Source organism: Lolium rigidum, chromosome 2, assembly GCF_022539505.1.
Source record: "Lolium rigidum isolate FL_2022 chromosome 2, APGP_CSIRO_Lrig_0.1, whole genome shotgun sequence".
Lineage (NCBI taxonomy): Eukaryota > Viridiplantae > Streptophyta > Magnoliopsida > Poales > Poaceae > Lolium > Lolium rigidum.
Window position 1 is genome coordinate 125,164,022 of NC_061509.1, and position 18,376 is coordinate 125,182,397.

An 18,376-nucleotide genomic window follows, 5' to 3' on the forward strand; every position below is an offset into this window, starting at 1 on the left:
TTTGAGAAAGAAAAACAATAGCTACAATTCTGGCTTCTTTGTGGCTTTGATTCATACTCCCCCTGTCCCAAATGTAAGGCATCTTAAGGATTCTTTAAAAGTCAACGTTTTCTAAGTTTGACCAAGCTTATACACAAAAATATGAAGAATTGTGATATTAAATTCATTTCAACAGAGTCACCATAAAATATATTTTCTTAATGTTCCTATTCAATATTATAGATGTAGATTTTTTCTAAATATTTAGTCAAAGTTAGTGAGTTTGACTTTTAAATAATCCTTAGGCGCCTTCATTTTAGGACGGAGCAGTACTACTAGTAGAAATTTTGAAAATATCACATAATTATTTAGACAATTATTTGGATGTTACCATCACTTAGTCAAAGAGTGGTGTCCAAGGAATAGTTTTCACAACACAAAAATGCAACACAATAGTTTATCAAATCAACGGCTCAAGATAACTGAGATCAAAATTTCTGCATTTTTATAATGCAATGAAGAGTCCACCACGCATATATGAAGTGCTCACGAGTGGTTTGGCTCAATCAGCTTGGGTGGCAATTCGCACAGTGGATGCTTGAACAGTTTAAGGATACATCTAAAAAACTAACGACTTATATTCTTTGAATTAACTTACTCCAAACTGCCAAAAATTAGCTCAAAAAAGATTCTAGCAAAAGAAAATCTAAAGAGCAACTTGAACTGTACTTTGCTGGAAGTCTTTGACTGGTAGTTTTCAGGGCACAAGAAACGTGAACCGAGCATCTTTTCTAACCACCTGCAGTAAGTACTGGTACGGTCATGACAAATCTACTGATTTGATCTGATAGGCGTGAAACATGATTATATATGATACCCAGCGGCATTTCTTGCCTTTGTCTGGAAGCACCAACCTTCAGTACACTGTTAGTAACAGCTACGCCTGACATACATGGTGCACACCTCTGCAATGCGACGCAACTTGGAAAATGGCGCACATCTGGATGTCCCTGTCAGAGATAGATGAGGGTTTCATTTGGCAAAAGAAGAAAATTGAAAGTGGCATCATTAGTGAATCATGATGAAGTTACTCACATTTACATTAGGTGGTGCTTGAAAGCCCTTCCAGCTCACTTCTATCCCAACAGTTCAACTGCAATGCTTTGGTCTTGAGTTGCTCAAAAGCAAATTTTAATGTCTGCTTTTCTCCATATGTTACATCGGGCACATTAGAATCCTGCAGCAAGAATTCACAAAATGAAATAATTGTAAGAACAAGTCTGTCTGAAGTCTGAACTACATTCAGGAATTATCTCTGAAGTCTGAACTACATTCAGGAATTATAATGCAAGCCAGTCTATCCGAGCTACATTATGTTTTCACTCTCCTCAAATTGACACATTATGAAAAATGTTTTATTTGAAGGCGCTCAAAGTTACTCTGTGACTAGCAAAGAAAGGGATTTTGTCTCATCACCGCTCACCATCTGATGCCTTATATGATGCATGATGCCTTTAATAACCGTTTTGCTCAGAGAAAGATTTCGATGGAGCCTCTGATCATTGCATAAGAAGATCAGTATGGTTGTGACAATACAAGCTCGTTGTGAAAGCTCCCTTGGATAATCTAAATTGGAGACAGATGAAAATATATGATCGTTTCCTGATGCAAAAGATTTAAGCATCTCCAATGTGCAGCAGAGAAGCTTGTCATTCTGCTCAAACATGATTCTGCAGGGCTTTATAAAGTATTGAAATAATCTTGTCTTGTCAGACTGAAAGCCCACTTCAATTGTTTTTGACAAATCCTGCAGATGCATGATAACAGGGGTAACATCAATTCACAACCACAACCAGAAGTAGAGTAATAAGAGAACAATGGAATTGATCAAGAAATGATGGACAGAAGGAGAAGCACGTAAATGATTACGTCGCATGCTAATCAAATAATAACAGCTATTATCTACTCTTAGCATCAACCAGGTGAACCGATAAAGTTGATGAATTGTCCAAAGGTGTTCACTGGAAATTCAACTTCTTTCTAGAAAATTGTATACATAATGCCAATATATCAACTTTGTTTCTGATTTCTTTCTCAAATATTATGACAATGAGCCTGTATGCAAGAAAAGTTCCTTAAGTGATTGTAAACTGGCAACTACCCTCTAAAACGAGACCAACCCAGGCACTAGCACCCGTTGGCATTTTTTTATAGAAGAAAACTCCATGAGCCCCGGGTTAAACTCAAGACTCGAACCCGGGTGGCCGGGATGCGCTCCCGCACACCTAACCAACAGAGCGATGCTCTGTTCTCTAAACTGGCAACTACCCATAGCTCAGTTTAACTGATAGCGTCAGTGATATATCGCATTCAATAAACCATATTTGGGGATTTGCCAGGTAATGCAAGGATTGGTAATTACAACTGGTCCCTTATTATTCTATCCCTGCACTACCACCAGAAACACGGGACACCTATTAATGAGGTCCCGCGTTCTATTGAAAAAGGGTACTCTGTCTGAATCCTATGATACAGTGGTATTCACCAAGTGCTCAATCTAAAAGCCATTCTGAAATTCTTAACATGTAATGCAATACATCTGTTACGATCCGCTGAATAAGCCGCAGAAAAATAATAGGTGCAACAATCATCCAACTATGAGTATCAAAGCTTTTGAATAAGGAGTACACACCCGAGCAGCATCGACCAAGTAGCCAGCTATAAGCTTAATGACATCTTCATCCATGAGCTTATTTGTTGCTGCATCGAGTGTAACAATAATCCTGAACAGACCATTAATGTTATGTGGTGATGGTTTTCGTGCCTGTAGTAAAGCAAACTAGCATGAGTGCAATTGGGTTGTTATGAGAAAAATATAAAAGAAAAGCAGTTATGAAAGCTCACAATTTCATTAGATAAATTATTCCATATCAATTCAAGGACCAGGGAGCCATCACCCATTTCAGATAATGAGGTCAAAATTAAGTGATTCAAGGCCTTGAAAGTATTCCAATTTGAGATCTTTCGGGCATCCTCCTGAGTACAGGACATATCTAGGTCAACAAATTCCAAGGCAAGTGTCAGACAAAGCAAAAAAAAAACACCTCTGCTCAAGTCATTCAATAAGCCATATTTGGGGATTTGCCAGGTAATGCAAGGATTGGTAATTATAACTGATTCCTTATTATTCTATCCCTGCACTACCACCAGAAACAGGGTCTATCGTCCCGGGAAAAAATGGCCTATCAATGAGGTCCCGCGTTCTATAGAAAAATGGCACTCCGCTGAATCCTATGATACAGTGGCCTATCAACACCAAGTGCTCAATCTAAAAACCATTCTGAGTTTCACCCCATTCCCCTCTCTTCTTTCACTGCATGCCACACCCCCAAGCCTGCCAAATCCTCCCCTGCTGGCTGCTTCCTCCTTCGAACTCCTTGTCGGTCTCTCTTCCTCTGCCACCTACACCTCTCACAGCAAGGTGGTGGCAGAGTAGCACACAATCCGTCTGAGGCATCGGTGGCAGCATGCAAGTGGGTCCGGAGAGTGTGGAGGGGCTCGAGCGAAGACAGTGCAGATATTGATCCTCTCATGACACGCATGCAACGAGAAAACAACCACCAGCAGCAACGAAGACAGTTGTGCAATGGCACCATCTCAAAAATAATGTTGCATTTTGTTTGAGGATGTTACAGTTGTGCCACCATCTCAAAATTCAAAAATAATATTGCATTTTGTTTGAGGATGTTACATTTTTCTAGGTCGCATTCTATCATGAGGTTGACAAAAATATGTGTTGTATTTTTTCATGAAGCTGTAAATTTTCAAGAATCAATGTGATACCAAAATTATGTTTAATGGTATATCTTTTTTCTATGGTTGCAGCTTTCGACAAGTTATTCCATTTTGTATATGAAGCCTTATCCCCATCACTTCCTATTGTACCAGTCACTACGTAAAACACAAAGTTTCAGCTAAAATAACAAACTTAATAAGAGCCAACTCTTATTAACTTCAAGTACTCACCACGATTAACATCGAATTGTGCCATTAGCAATGACAAGAAACTTAGTTGCTCTGTTATCTGTAAATTCCCAACCTTGTATGTTGACTGTAGAACTTCAACAATTCTAAATAATATGAGGGGCTCCAGTTTATCACCTGCATTACATAAATTAGAATATCCACAAACTTCAACAGGGAAGAGCATAACTGTACAGTTGTTAAAAAAAGCAGTATTGTTGAAACATAAAAACTTACTTAAACAGCAACAAACCAAAGGCTCGATTATGTGAGGGAGCAGATTGGAGAAGTAATAAATGCATGCAATGGCAAGTTCTTGGCAGTCATGTGGAAGGTAAATAAAAGGACCAAGCTCTACCGTTCCAGATGAAGCTGTCAGCAAAATGATATTAGTTCAAGATAAAAACAGACATAAGATCTCTTGAGTAGTGGAGTACTTACATTTAGTACCAAATAACTGTGCAATGGGTCGCAGGTTTCCACACTCCAAAGTGGGGAAATACTGTCCAATTCTTAGAAGAAGCTCCAAAACAACCTATGAACATTCATATCATCATAAATTACATAATTTCCTGAGAAGGTCAGTCACAGACAATAGTGAAGAATGGTTTAACAGCTCTGTACTGCATAAATAAACTTGCAACAGACCTTTGTAACTGTAGGAGCTTTATCAACTGATTGTAGTAATATTCCAGGTAGCTCATTTATCCAAGTGCTACGATATTCCGATATGCCTGAATCATGTTCAGTATAAGCTATTCCTGATTTCTCCTATACACAAGAAAACAAAGGAAAGATATTAGAAAGCAAATTATACATCAGTACTCCCTTTGTAAAGAACAGAAAAGTTAATCTTTATACGGTGGTGTTGTTTTCAGCTGAACATATAGAATGAATAAGTGCGGGGAAGTATTCAGATTTCAGGACCAAATCAATAAAAAAATCCGTACAAAGAAATTGGAAGCATATCTACAGAATGACTTAGCAATCTTCATTTTTTTAAATAATCAACTCTCAATATGATTGACTAGTATTAGGAGGGAAATAATGACTTACAATTTTGCAAATGATCAAACCTCACATGATTGAGTGGTGTTAGAAGGGAACTGAGAAGTTTGCTGTGACACGTGACTTTTGCATCACTTTTTTTATTGATCATCAGTTTGAATTTTCGTTTGTTGTTTCTCTACTCAGTAATTGAGTTTGAACTTGAGATTCCATGTTTTATAGAGTACCTTACCTTATTTTAATACAAGCATCAATCTGATAATCCAGATTATGTGCATGTTGTACGAGCTATTTGGTTGGGTAATTAAACATGCCAATATATGCAGAAGGAATTTGAGTTCAGATCCAACAAAGGCACCTACAGGAAGCAACATTTCTCCCACTGCATCCAAGTATGGCAAGATTAGCTTGCAATCCACATTGGAGTCTCTAAATGCATCTGTAAATGCCTGCAGTTGAATATACTCTTTTATTTTGATAAAGTTATAAAATAACAACCATATTTGACAGGTCAGTATAAGGAAATCAGTCATGCCTCCAACAAATATCCTTTTGAGTCATCTGCGGCATTGGATATAAGACCAGGTATGCAAGTTATAAGTGGACCCAAATATGTTTCCATGAGATCCTTGTTACGAAGTACTTTTGCCTGATTAAAAAAACAAACACCAATCACAGTTGCAAATCCATGAAATGGCACAGAAGAAATATCATAAGCTGTCGAAGATTTATCTGCAAGAAAGGGCAACAATAATGAAACCACCGACAACCTTTGCAAATAAAGAAGATACAAACTGGCATAACTCCTCAGCTGAAAACATTGTATCATCCACTGATGTGCGCAAACACAAAAATATTTCAGCAATTTTCAGATTGAAGATGAAAAATCTGTCATCTCCCTGCAATGAGAAAGACAAATTCATAAGAGCTAAGATCCCACCAAAATGTTTGTTATAGCCAAAACATTCTGAAGAAAGCGTGATTAATAGTCTGAAGCGGATAAAGTCTACAAGAAATATGTTAACCTAAGACTTCCAAAATATTTGAACATCACAATACACAAGTAAATCTCAAATAAAAACCATATCATTACCAACACCTTACAGCACCAAGTGTTCTGATATAAATTAATATAAAAACAAGAGTAAATCGCAAATGGGAGCATCAACTTTTTGCTATTATTTTAGAACAAAGGAAACACTTACGAATTAGAAAAGATTGACTCCCATAAAAATATCTGTGTGACTGGAGGGTGTTCGGAACAAAGGAATGACCCATAGGGAGCCCATACATTTTAGGAGGAAACGCATCTCAACTACTGGTGCTTTACTGTCTGAAATCCAAACAAACTACTTCGAAGTTGTCATGTTTTTTCATATACTGTAGAAATCAGGTGAAGAAGACACTCAAAGAGAGACTTGAGGAATCCTAAAGGATTATTTTCCCTCCTTGTCAACTTATGTTGGTTCTATTCACCCATTCTTCATGATCACTTCAAGACTACTTAATCAAACCCAGAAACAATACGATGTTTTTCTCTATTGGCTGATCAGAGCAGGGAAAAACTGTACCTTTTCATGAAACAAGCGTTTCACTCCCCACAGTTTCTTTAGATATACCAACACAGAGCTATTCAACCAGTCAGGCCCAAACAGAGTTTTGGTTCTCCCAAATTCCATCTGAGGTTTCTTCGCCTCGCGAACAAAAGTTCTACATATTAGATCCAGGCAATGAAGAGCTGACAATAATGCTTCACTTGAGGGAGCATCATTTGCTGGCTTTGCACATATTTCTGAAGCTGAAACCTCTATAGAATTAACAAGAATTTGGATGAGGTTTTGAAGCTTCGTTAGTACATTGGATGTCGCAAATGTACCTGCATTGCATAAGCGAATGAAACACTGATAAGAAGGCTCAACGAACAGAAGATCATAACTGAAAAATTGCTAGAGGGGATGTAACAGCTGTGTTATGCTATCACCCAAAATTTTATCATTTTTTTGAATATTGTTCTAACTTGGTGTTGCGATTTCAACTAGACCACCCAAATAAATTGTACGCCACTTAACTATCCTAACTAAACACTTCTGAGTTTGTTTATCAGAACGAAACAGAAAGTGCCACTGTTTGTTTATTTTGCAACCAGATTGCAGATCCTATGGAAACGGAAAACAAAGCTAAAATGTGCTAAATACCTAGGGAGTTCGGTGCTCCAGCAAGCTTGGTGGTTGAGCTTCTCTGATTATACTAGTATACTACAACCAAATTCACATTCAGTGTTTTTGGTTCCTTAAAGGTGGAATGCACAAATTGCTAGCATATAAGTACCCAACAGAAGAAGATAGTATTTAGAAGACTTACTACTCCCAGAGTTATCTTCATCAAGAGTGGGTTTCCAAAGTTCTATCGTAGAAAGGTTATGAACCTGTAGATCACGAGAAAAGATTATGTTTATTACAATAGAAGTGTTCCGTGGATCTGCACATTTCAGAATAATTGCACTTGCGATCCCATCAAGTTCTTCATTAAAGCTCCATCTGTGTCAGGAAGGAGAAAAATCGAAGCAAAAAAGATGAAATTTCAGCTTGCTAACCGGTTGATTTGATGCATCATCATTTTCCGTGGCACGGGCAACCAAGGAAAGGCAGTGCCCAAGCCCAGCAAGGACACTGTTAAGTTTACTCTTATCCTGCAGATGGATCCTGTCATTGCTCAGTACAGCAACAAAGTTGCTGAAAGCCTGCCAGAAGCAACAGTGCAAAAGAGATTATTAGTTGACAACAGATATGGTCAATCACAATTCGTACACCAAGCAGGAATGGAAATCAGTTTGAACAATACATTCCTTAGTCCACAAATCCATATAATATAGCCACTGTAGAACTAAAACCACAAAGCAAGTCCCTAAAACTACATTTGTAACAAACTAAACTTGCTTACCACACAGGCAAGCATTCAACTTTCAACACACCAATACATGATTGAATTCCACTGACCTGTTCAGCATATCTGGGAAAGGAAGATGGGAAATTAAGAATCACTAGCTCCAGAAACCTGAAAGCCATCAACTGGATATCCATAGAAAGGTGTGTTATTCCATTCAAAACATTTGCCATCAACAGAGATAGAGTACTCCGCGTAGATATTGCATTGTCCTGTAATAGTCAATAGAGAAAAATATGACCTCTCGAGCCAAGATCATACAAACTATAGGAGCAGATTTAGAAAACTGGAGCAGGTCAGAAGAATAAGATTTTGAAAATATGACATGTATGTGCTTATACTACTTCAGTACTTCGAACAGACACCAAGGTCCATGAAACAAAGTAGAAAATTTTGGCTTTCAAAAATGAAGCGAAGGTTGGTGCTTCAGTGTTCAGAGCATCTTCATGAATTACCACCGATCGTCAAGGTGTTAAGGAAAGATGCATTAAAAAAGCAGGCAGCATATTATGCTCATATAGGGAACATTGTGACATGAGCAATACTAGGTTCGCAGCCTTGCATCTATTTGAAGAGGGTGTGACGCGAAAGGTTAAACATGGCATCTTAATTGTTCAGTTAAACAACTTCCGCAGCATTTGGTGAGAGGGTGGGGAGGGGGTACCTCTTTCAACGATGGGAATATCAGAGACTGCAGTATTGTGTACAACGATTCACGAACCACCTTGTCGGAGTCGCAGATCCGTTCCTGCAGCTTCTCAATCATAGCAACCTTGTGCAGTTTAAGCTCTGCCGGGTGCTTAGTGACAAGATCCTTTATTCCATTCAATGCAGCTTCAAACAAAATACAGCACAATTCTCATGAGCTGCCTAGAATGAATAATTGAGATGGATTGTTGTGCAACTCAGTGCATTTCTTGACACAATGCGTCGTGCATTGCTAGCTCACCTCGCTGCACTTTGGGATTATAATGCACCGTCTGCTGCAGGAGCTCCCGCAGCGTGAGCCCGCGCTTGTTCACTGCCATGCCCGCCCTCTCCGACGCCATGCTCTGCTCCGGCAGCACGATCACTGCAAGCATACAACACAACGAAAAAAACCCTAGTTAATCGCTGCGGCACGTCGGAACCAAGTAGGAACCAAGCAGACAAGCTCGCCTCACTTTTGGACTTAATCTCCGTGTTGGTAGTGTTCTTAGGTGGCGGAAGCTTCCGCCCTACCTTGTGTTTGTACTTCTGCGAACCACAACATCTTAACCTGTTAGCGTCGGAAGTGGCTCCGAGCGGAGAATGGGGGTTGTGGGGCGCTCCAGGAGATGGCAGGGGTGGTGGTTACCTTGAAGTCGACGCCGCCGCGCTGCTTCGGCTTGGCCCTGGGCTTCTTCGACGCCTCCGCGGCGCCGCCCTTAGGTCGCCCCATGACGCGAGGGCGTTTCACGCGCTCGGTCGGATTGCTCGGGGCCGGAGGCGGCTGGGAGAGAAGGAGGCGGCGGCGGCGGTGCCAGAGGGAGCTCCTTCTATTTTTTGAGGGAAGGCACAGGGTAGTTCGCTCGACGCGGTTCCTATGGGCGCGTTTGGTAGCTGGATGGACCTCGGCTCCTATCAGCCCAACAAATTTCGATCAGTTTGGTTGTGTATAGACCACCGCGTTCATCCCTCGGACAGATTGTGAAGGAACGTCTGGAATGGCAGTTTCTTTGGGATCAGGCTCATTGCGGTCAGAAGACTGCACGTATGGGGAAGAGAGGTGGAAACGTCGGTGTCCCTTTGGAAACACGCGCCTTAATTAGCCTCACCGCTCCTCTCTCCTTCCTCTCACTCGCAATTGCACTCTCAACTCTCCAAACTGTCACATCACCCGGCGGTTCCCCTCCCGCCGACCAATCCGCCGGACCGCCGCACGGAGGAGCACCGATACCGAGGAAGATACGTCGGCGAGCAGCAGCGCAACATCGGCCGCAATCTGCTCCGCAGTCTTCATCGGCATCTCGAGTTCGCCCGCGACCTCGAGTTCATCCTCGGCCGGAACAATGGCGGCAATGACCTCTCCTTCTCACCTTCGTACTCGTTCTGGCGGAACATTCCATTCTCGGGCATTTGCAACGATATGCACATTAAATCTGCTAGGGTTTCCATTAGGATAGGGTTCGTATTGATGTTTGCAAGGTGTTCGTCGCCATTGGTTGTTGTTCTTGTCCAGTTCTTGCTGTTCACAGTCTCTATTTGCTTAGATCTGTTACTCTAATCTCCAATCGCGGTGGATCCTTCATAGACTGAGCTTTGGATTGGTGAAACTGGCAGATTGTACTACGCATGCATGAGGGGAAGGTTTTTTTCTGTTCGGGTTTAGCATGTTGTGATTGTTGTGCGGAAGATTAAGCTGAGTCGCGCTAGTTTGTTCAGATGCAAGAGGAGTGGGAGGACTTGAAGAACGAAGTTGCTATGCTAAGAATATGCAGAGAACACACGCACAAGTGATGATGGCTAAGAAACAGAAATGGGAGGCAGAAAAAAAGACTTTGGAGGCTGAGAAGAGAAAGCTAGAGTATGACATATACGATCTGCTTCAAGTGAACTTTGCAATCAAGGATAAGCTCAAGAGGATCAGGGCTACTTGTGACGAGTGATGAATGTGTTCTAGATGTACTGTTGGAGAATTCGTAATGTGGCCTAAGTAGAATTTGTAATGTACCCTAACTACCACTCGTAATGTACTCAATTTGAACTGCTACTTGTTTTGTTTCTTGATTGAACTAGGCCAATGATTATAACCTGAGATCATAGTATGAGGAGATGATTGATCAGAACTTATGGCATGACTTAACATCACCATGTCATTGGTTCTGGTCAAACATCTCCTCCATATGTCCTCATTGTATGAGGCCTCTGATACCCTGCTTTGCATGTTTCTGCTTCTTCAGTTCTGCAATGGCCAATAATTCAACTATGGCACAACGGAAGGCATGGTACTACCCTCAAACTTAGTCATGTGTGTCATATTACTTGCACATGGACTTAGTGTGCAGACATTCCCTTTGCCTGCCGTGTGATCCTAAATATGAGGCCTCGTTTTGGTTTGTCTAGTGCATTGGCCAATGATTCAACAAAGACACAGTGGAAGGCAAGGTGTTGCCTTCAAACTTAGTCGTGTGTGCCATATTCGTTGCACACTAGACTTAGTTTGAGGACAGTCCCTCTGCCTGCCATGTGACCAAATGTATGAGGCCTCATTTGTGTTGGCCAATGATTCAACAAAGGCGCAATGGAAGGCTAGGTGGTGGCCTCAAACTTATTCGTGTGTGCCACAGTCGTTGCACGCTACACTTAGTTTATGGCCACTCTCTGATATAGACATGAATACCTCGGATACGACCATATGCAGCACATGCGAATATATTTATCAGGTGAATTCTAATATTAATTATATAATTTATTATTGTAATAGTGAGAGCAAAATTACTACATATTTATTCTTAATATGCGAAGTACGCAAGACTTATATAAACCTCGGGTTAAAATGCGTGATCAAGTCAAGGAGGAATTCAAGGAAAGAAGAAAGAAGAACATATGTGCTTGGGGAGCAAATCGCCTATGTGGCTTGCATCAAATCCATTCAAGTGCAAGGAGTTGGACATGCAATCATGCATGTGTACGTGATGTCCAGCGATGCTTTCAAGTGCATGGACCTGGACATGCATCATGCATGTACGTGACGTGCAACGAAGCTCCTTCGTGATAGAGGAATAGCAGGGGAGCAGCGCAAGGCCCAAGGAGGTGGGACCTATCCACATGGGCTGCAGCGTTTATGCAAAAGGGCCAAGGGAACAACGATCAGCACAGGCGACCCATAATAATTTGTGCAACTCGCCGACGCTAGGACTACTCGCTGAGTTGCGCGGCCTCCGCTCGTTTCATAAATAGCCAGCGTAGTTTAGGGTTTAGACTCGGATTTTGATTAGATTAAAAGTTAGCCAATTGCTGCAACTACGTGTACTTCTTTTGAGGCCAACGCCCAGAACAAGACCGACTATTCAGAATCCCACCATTATCAATCAAGCTTTCATCTCTATTCGCAATATTCTGATTGCATCTTTAGTTCTTACTTGTTCTCGATTTCGGTAGGAATTAAGACCCTTGTTGGTCAGGCTGATCGTGCTCCCGCAAGATCGGTAACTCCCGGAGATTGTCCTAGCGATTGCATTGGCGCACGAGCTTTGCACGTGTAGTCGGATCGTCAAGCACGAACTCCACCAACAAATCGATTATCTTCATCTCATCGAAAGATCGGACACCTTTGCCCTATCAAGTGGTATCAAAGCTCAGGTTGCTCGGTGAGATTTTACAGTTTTTCCTAGTGTAGATTTGTTTTTACCTATAACCCAGAAAAAGCCCCACAAAAAGAAGTTAGATTAGTTCATCCTCGCCTAAAACCACTCTTAGCCTTCTTGCTATCGCCACTTTGTTTTTGTTTTGTTGAATTTTCGTTGCATCGTGTGTCGAGCTGCTGGTTTCTAGTGTCTAGTCTTTTAGAGTTTCGAGTTCAAGTCACGTTTTCTCACGCCGCTATATCTCCATACTTATTCCTCGTTTGCTTCCGCATCGCCATAAACCGTTGTTGTTATCATCTCCATCCAGATCTATCTCCATCTAGATCTGATCTAATTTTCGTCACGCTGCTGTTTCTTTCGTTCATCCTGTCAACGCTGCCGCTTTCTATGTAGCATATTTTGTTCGAGTTCAGCTGTCACGGATCCTAGTGTTTTGGATCGGTTATAAAAAGAAGAGGCTCAATCGTGATCTGAAGTGCTGCACGTTGATCCGTGAAGTATACAGAGAAGAAGAGATAGTAAACAAATCTGATCGTATATAAAGGAGAGAGTCGCTTCAAAGAAAAGAGTGTTTGAAAAAAAAAATAGAAAAAAAAAGTAGCGAAAAGAAGAGTAACAAAAAAGAGTTGTTCTGTACGACAGTTTTATCTCTCTCTCCGGGACTTGGTCCGTGTTGTCTAGAAAACAATTGAGAAAGAAAAAGAAGGAGAAGTATCAATCCGTTCTCGCTGCATGCTTGTATAGAAAATCTGGTCGGTCGGTTTGACTTGAAAGCCATTGTATTGAAGTTACATGCCGGAATTAGTAAAGTTTTCTGCAGCTCTTTGGCCGCTCACTTTACGCGTAGCAGTGAGGGTCGCATCAGCCTCCTTTTGATTGACACGCGACAGCAATTCTGTCGGTCATAAACTTTTGCAGTACCGTTGTCTATCCAGTGCGTGCAGTTTATTTTTGATCCGGTGCTATTTATCATCCTTTTACCAACGTGAATTTCTCTGTGTCCTAGGCTCGCGTCTCTAGTACAGTCTAGTCTAGAACCAGCTCTTGACAACTTTGATCGGTTTTTCAGCTTTACATTGATTATTGTGGTTGTAGTTCCACATATATTAAGCCTACCTATAGCTCTACATATTTCTACATCGTGCGGTATACGTGTGCTTGGCAATCGCTTCGCTCAATCTTTGGAGTTACTTGATACTGTTGGTTGCCGATCGCCGCCTCCTGAATGGTAAGAACTTGTAAGGATTTTATATATGCAATTTTGTGAGCGGCATACCACCACTACCACCTAGTAGTTGATAGGAACATATATTTGTTATTTGTTTCTTGTTTTCTACTAATCATGGCAGCTTCTGGAGTAAGAATTTCTTGGGCGTCGACTATGGTTAGCGATGTGCCGCCACCTAGCAAACTGCAACAACGACCGCGAAAGGTTAAGACACACGATCAGGTTACTGTTTCCATGCCACCATTTCATGGTCGTTATGATCCTGCTTTTTATATCGAATGGGAGTTTGAGATAAATGATATATTTGTTTCTCATAATTTTTCTGATCTAAAGAGAATACAAACTGCAACTAGTACATTCACTGATTTTGCTTCTTTATGGTGGAATGAATATTGTCGGTCATATCCTGCTTATATACCTACTACTTGGCACGATTTGAAACTTGCTATGCGGTATAGATTTGTTCCATCACGGTATACTCGTGATATGGTTAAAAAATTGCAAAATCTAAATCAAGGTAGTTACACGGTTCAAGAATATTATGATGCATTAGACACTACCTTGTTGCACTCGTTTTTAGAAGAAAATGAAGATGATTTTATGGACAGATTTTGGAGAGGTTTAAACCGTGATATACAAGACATACTTATGCATGAACAATGTTATTCTATCACTAGTATGTTTCATTTTGCTTGCAAAGCTGAAAAGAAACTAAAGAGAGATATGCACGAGACCAATAAGGGCAAGAAGACGGTGAAATTTTCTACTTCTCCACCAACAGTACTTGCACCATGTGAGCTAGACGTACAAGGTATTTATGAAGGTACTGATTTTTTAAGTCCACATGAATTTGATCAACGCCATGTTAACTTTAATATGCCATGTGTTGAGTTCCCTGATGATTTCGTCACACCGCCTATATTAGAGGATTGTGCTATTGGTTTGAATGTCTTGTGTGATCAAACAAATGAGTTAGATACTAGTTTGAGTGCACATTTTGTTGATTCTAATTCACACTTTGATATGACTGAGCCAGTTAAGATAATTCACAACGAGAATGGATCATGTGACATAATTGTTGAATCTGATTTGGATAATATAAAATTGGTTCCGAATGATGTAGTTTCAGCTAAAATTTCACAATATAATTCTCTATGGTCTATTATATTGGATTCTCCCATGTCTTTGTCTCGTGCAAGAAACAAAATTGCTGAAGTCACATACGTGAAGAGTGTCTACGTTCCTGATTTTAGTTTTTATTTGGTTGGAGAGTATGATGTGGACAATAATTTTATGGTGCATAGGATTTGCATCACGTGTGATGAACTTTCTTGTTTAATGGAAGATAAATCTACTAGTATGCTCAATCATTTTGATATGACCTCCAATTTTGGTATTAATCCTGTACAAAATAATTTGTTGCAAAGTTGCTTGTTTCAACATGACGTGGCTATAAATTTTGTCACATTGAATTTCGGGTTACCAATATTGGGATGGTTTAATGATGAGTATTCTACATTACATTATAATTTTATGTGCCTCGCTTATATTTGCAAATTGGGTTGCGATACTTGCTTTCAGAATGCTAGGAATTATCCGATGAACTCCTATGTAGACTGTTTGTTTTTAACATTAAATATGCAATCTGAGGGAGGTGTTAAACCGGATGACAAATACATATACCATGTACACACCTTGTCTCTTGTGTTAGCATGTTTACAGAATAAACATCGCCGAGGACGGCTTTACTTTAAAGAAAGGGAGGATGATATAGACATGAATACCTCGGATACGACCATATGCAGCACATGCGAATATATTTATCAGGTGAATTCTAATATTAATTATATAATTTATTATTGTAATAGTGAGAGCAAAATTACTACATATTTATTCTTAATATGCAGAAGTACGCAAGACTTATATAAACCTCGGGTTAAAATGCGTGATCAAGTCAAGGAGGAATTCAAGGAAAGAAGAAAGAAGAACATATGTGCTTGGGGAGCAAATCGCCTATGTGGCTTGCATCAAATCCATTCAAGTGCAAGGAGTTGGACATGCAATCATGCATGTGTACGTGATGTCCAGCGATGCTTTCAAGTGCATGGACCTGGACATGCATCATGCATGTACGTGACGTGCAACGAAGCTCCTTCGTGATAGAGGAATAGCAGGGAGCAGCGCAAGGCCCAAGGAGGTGGGACCTATCCACATGGGCTGCAGCGTTTATGCAAAAGGGCCAAGGGAACAACGATCAGCACAGGCGACCCATAATAATTTGTGCAACTCGCCGACGCTAGGACTACTGCTGAGTTGCGCGGCCTCTGCCTGTTTCATAAATAGCCAGCGTAGTTTAGGGTTTAGACTCGGATTTTGATTAGATTAAAAGTTAGCCAATTGCTGCAACTACGTGTACTTCTTTTGAGGCCAACGCCCAGAACAAGACCGACTATTCAGAATCCCACCATTATCAATCAAGCTTTCATCTCTATTCGCAATATTCTGATTGCATCTTTAGTTCTTACTTGTTCTCGATTTCAGGTAGGAATTAAGACCCTTGCTGGTCAGGCTGATCGTGCTCCCGCAAGATCAGTAACTCCCGGAGATTGTCCTAGCGATTGCATTGGCGCACGAGCTTTGCACGTGTAGTCGGATCGTCAAGCACGAACTCCACCAACAAATCGATTATCTTCATCTCATCGAAAGATCGGACACCTTTGCCCTATCAAGTGGTATCAAAGCTCGAGGTTGCTCGGTGAGATTTTACAGTTTTTCCTAGTGTAGATTTGTTTTTACCTATAACCCGAAAAAGCCCCACAAAAAGAAGTTAGATTAGTTCATCCTCGCCTAAAACCACTCTTAGCCTTCTTGCTATCGCCACTTTGTTTTTGTTTTGTTGAATTTTCGTTGCATCGTGTGTCGAGCTGCTGGTTTCTAGTGTCTAGTCTTTTAGAGTTTCGAGTTCAAGTCACGTTTTCTCACGCCGCTATATCTCCATACTTATTCCTCGTTTGCTTCCGCATCGCCATAAACCGTTGTTGTTATCATCTCCATCCAGATCTATCTCCATCTAGATCTGATCTAATTTTCGTCACGCTGCTGTTTCTTTCTGTTCATCCTGTCAACGCTGCCGCTTTCTATGTAGCATATTTTGTTCGAGTTCAGCTGTCACAGATCCTAGTGTTTTGGATCAGTTATAAAAAGAAGAGGCTCAATCGTGATCTGAAGTGCTGCACGTTGATCCGTGAAGTATACAGAGAAGAAGAGATAGTAAACAAATCTGATCGTATATAAAGGAGAGAGTCGCTTCAAAGAAAAGAGTGTTTGAAAAAAAAATAGAAAAAAAAGTAGCGAAAAGAAGAGTAACAAAAAAGAGTTGTTCTGTACGACAGTTTTATCTCTCTCTCCGGGACTTGGTCCGTGTTGTCTAGAAAACAATTGAGAAAGAAAAAGAAGGAGAAGTATCAATCCGTTCCTGCTGCATGCTTGTATAGAAAATCTGGTCGGTCGGTTTGACTTGAAAGCCATTGTATTGAAGTTCTGTCTGGAATTAGTAAAGTTTTCTGCAGCTCTTTGGCCGCTCACTTTACGTAGCAGTGAGGGTCGCATCAGCCTCCTTTTGATTGACACGCGACAGCAATTCTGTCGGTCATAAACTTTTGCAGTACCGTTGTCTATCCAGTGCGTGCAGTTTATTTTTGATCCGGTGCTATTTATCATCCTTTTACCAACGTGAATTTCTCTGTGTCCTAGGCTCGCGTCTCTAGTACAGTCTAGTCTAGAACCAGCTCTTGACAACTTTGATCGGTTTTTCAGCTTTACATTGATTATTGTGGTTGTAGTTCCACATATCGTAGAGCACGTGTAGCGTAGATGATGTCGACGATTCTCGAAGTTATTTTTCTATCGGGTGTGCGGCCAGCGCTCACGATGGGAGTAGCCCCCGAGTCTATGGGCAGGTGTTTGCACCTGGGTATAGACTCAAGTTGTACTACTCGATGAAGATCTTGACTATATTTCTGGGCGCAGCCCCTCTTTTTATCGACTCCTGTTGGAGGACTTGATGAAATCCATGTGCCCCGATGGGAGTAGGCTCCACTCGAGTCGTAGGGTCGAGTTGAGTCTAAAAACCTTGATTTATTTACCTGCAAAATGAAATACGAAGCTCTGGTCGAGTAAACTATTTTTCTATCTTGTCTTATTTTGATATATATTTTTCTTTATAAACCCGAAGCTTTGGGTAAACATCTTTGCTATATTTATTCGAGTCGCAGAGTAAGATGAAATCGGGTGAAATCTCCATACTTCATTTCTTTCTTTTCCAAATATTTCGAGTTCATGGAAATAGTATATTTTGCTCGACTTCTATATTGCACGGGGATATTGGTAAATAGGGCTGGTTCGTCCAAAGCTCGGGTACCAGTTAATGCACTTGTGGAAATCTGTATAAACCTTCTTCAAGTTCGATTCTCTGGACTCGAACCTGGGATACTAGCGTAACTCAGATCGTGTCGCTTTAGGACTTACCGAAAACTGAATTCCAGTCAAGCTATCGAGCACCCAACGCGTCCGCTGGGTTTATTTCTTCACATCCGTTGATGTGGATAAAGTGGGAGAGCGCATTACGTGTGTGATGCCACGCCACGTAGGACGGATCATGGGGTCTTACCTTCGTGACTCTTTTACAAGTAACGACATTCGGAGTTTTTACCGCGGCGGATGCTCTCTGAGAATATATTGTCGAGTGTCTTTTGTTCGGTGATGACCCACAAGTATAGGGGGTGTATCGTAGTACTTTCGATAAATAAGAGTGTCGAACCCAACGAGGAGCGAGAAGGTGTTGACAAGCGGTTTCGATGAAGGATTC

The 18,376-nt window shown here is 40.9% G+C and overlaps 1 protein-coding gene across 1 annotated transcript; it reads right to left on the reverse strand.

The window, feature by feature from the left end:
- Positions 1-531: 531 nt before the first annotated feature.
- Positions 532-9,373, reverse strand: LOC124687188. The gene is made up of 21 exons (XM_047221003.1): positions 9,290-9,373; positions 9,117-9,189; positions 8,903-9,025; positions 8,618-8,787; positions 8,007-8,165; positions 7,604-7,750; positions 7,372-7,435; positions 6,582-6,886; positions 5,781-5,909; positions 5,546-5,659; positions 5,373-5,459; positions 4,651-4,773; positions 4,444-4,537; positions 4,240-4,374; positions 4,006-4,140; positions 2,884-3,032; positions 2,672-2,803; positions 1,463-1,786; positions 1,075-1,216; positions 894-989; positions 532-778 (listed from the first exon to the last, which is right to left on the reverse strand). Exons 1-19 carry the CDS (start codon positions 9,371-9,373, stop codon positions 1,082-1,084), a joined length of 2,682 nt encoding a protein of 893 aa, XP_047076959.1. The 3' UTR covers positions 532-778; positions 894-989; positions 1,075-1,081.
- Positions 9,374-18,376: the final 9,003 nt, after the last annotated feature.

Excerpts from the sequence above, each read along its gene's own strand:
- LOC124687188 (XM_047221003.1), bottom strand. The coding sequence starts at position 9,373 with ATGGGGCGACCTAAGGGCGGCGCCGCGGAGGCGTCGAAGAAGCCCAGG. Across the intron at positions 9,190-9,289 it reads GCGGCGGCGTCGACTTCAAG|AAGTACAAACACAAGGTAGG; the intron begins GTAACCACCACC and ends TGTGGTTCGCAG. Across the intron at positions 3,033-4,005 it reads ACAATTCGATGTTAATCGTG|ATATGTCCTGTACTCAGGAG; the intron begins GTGAGTACTTGA and ends TTGTTGACCTAG.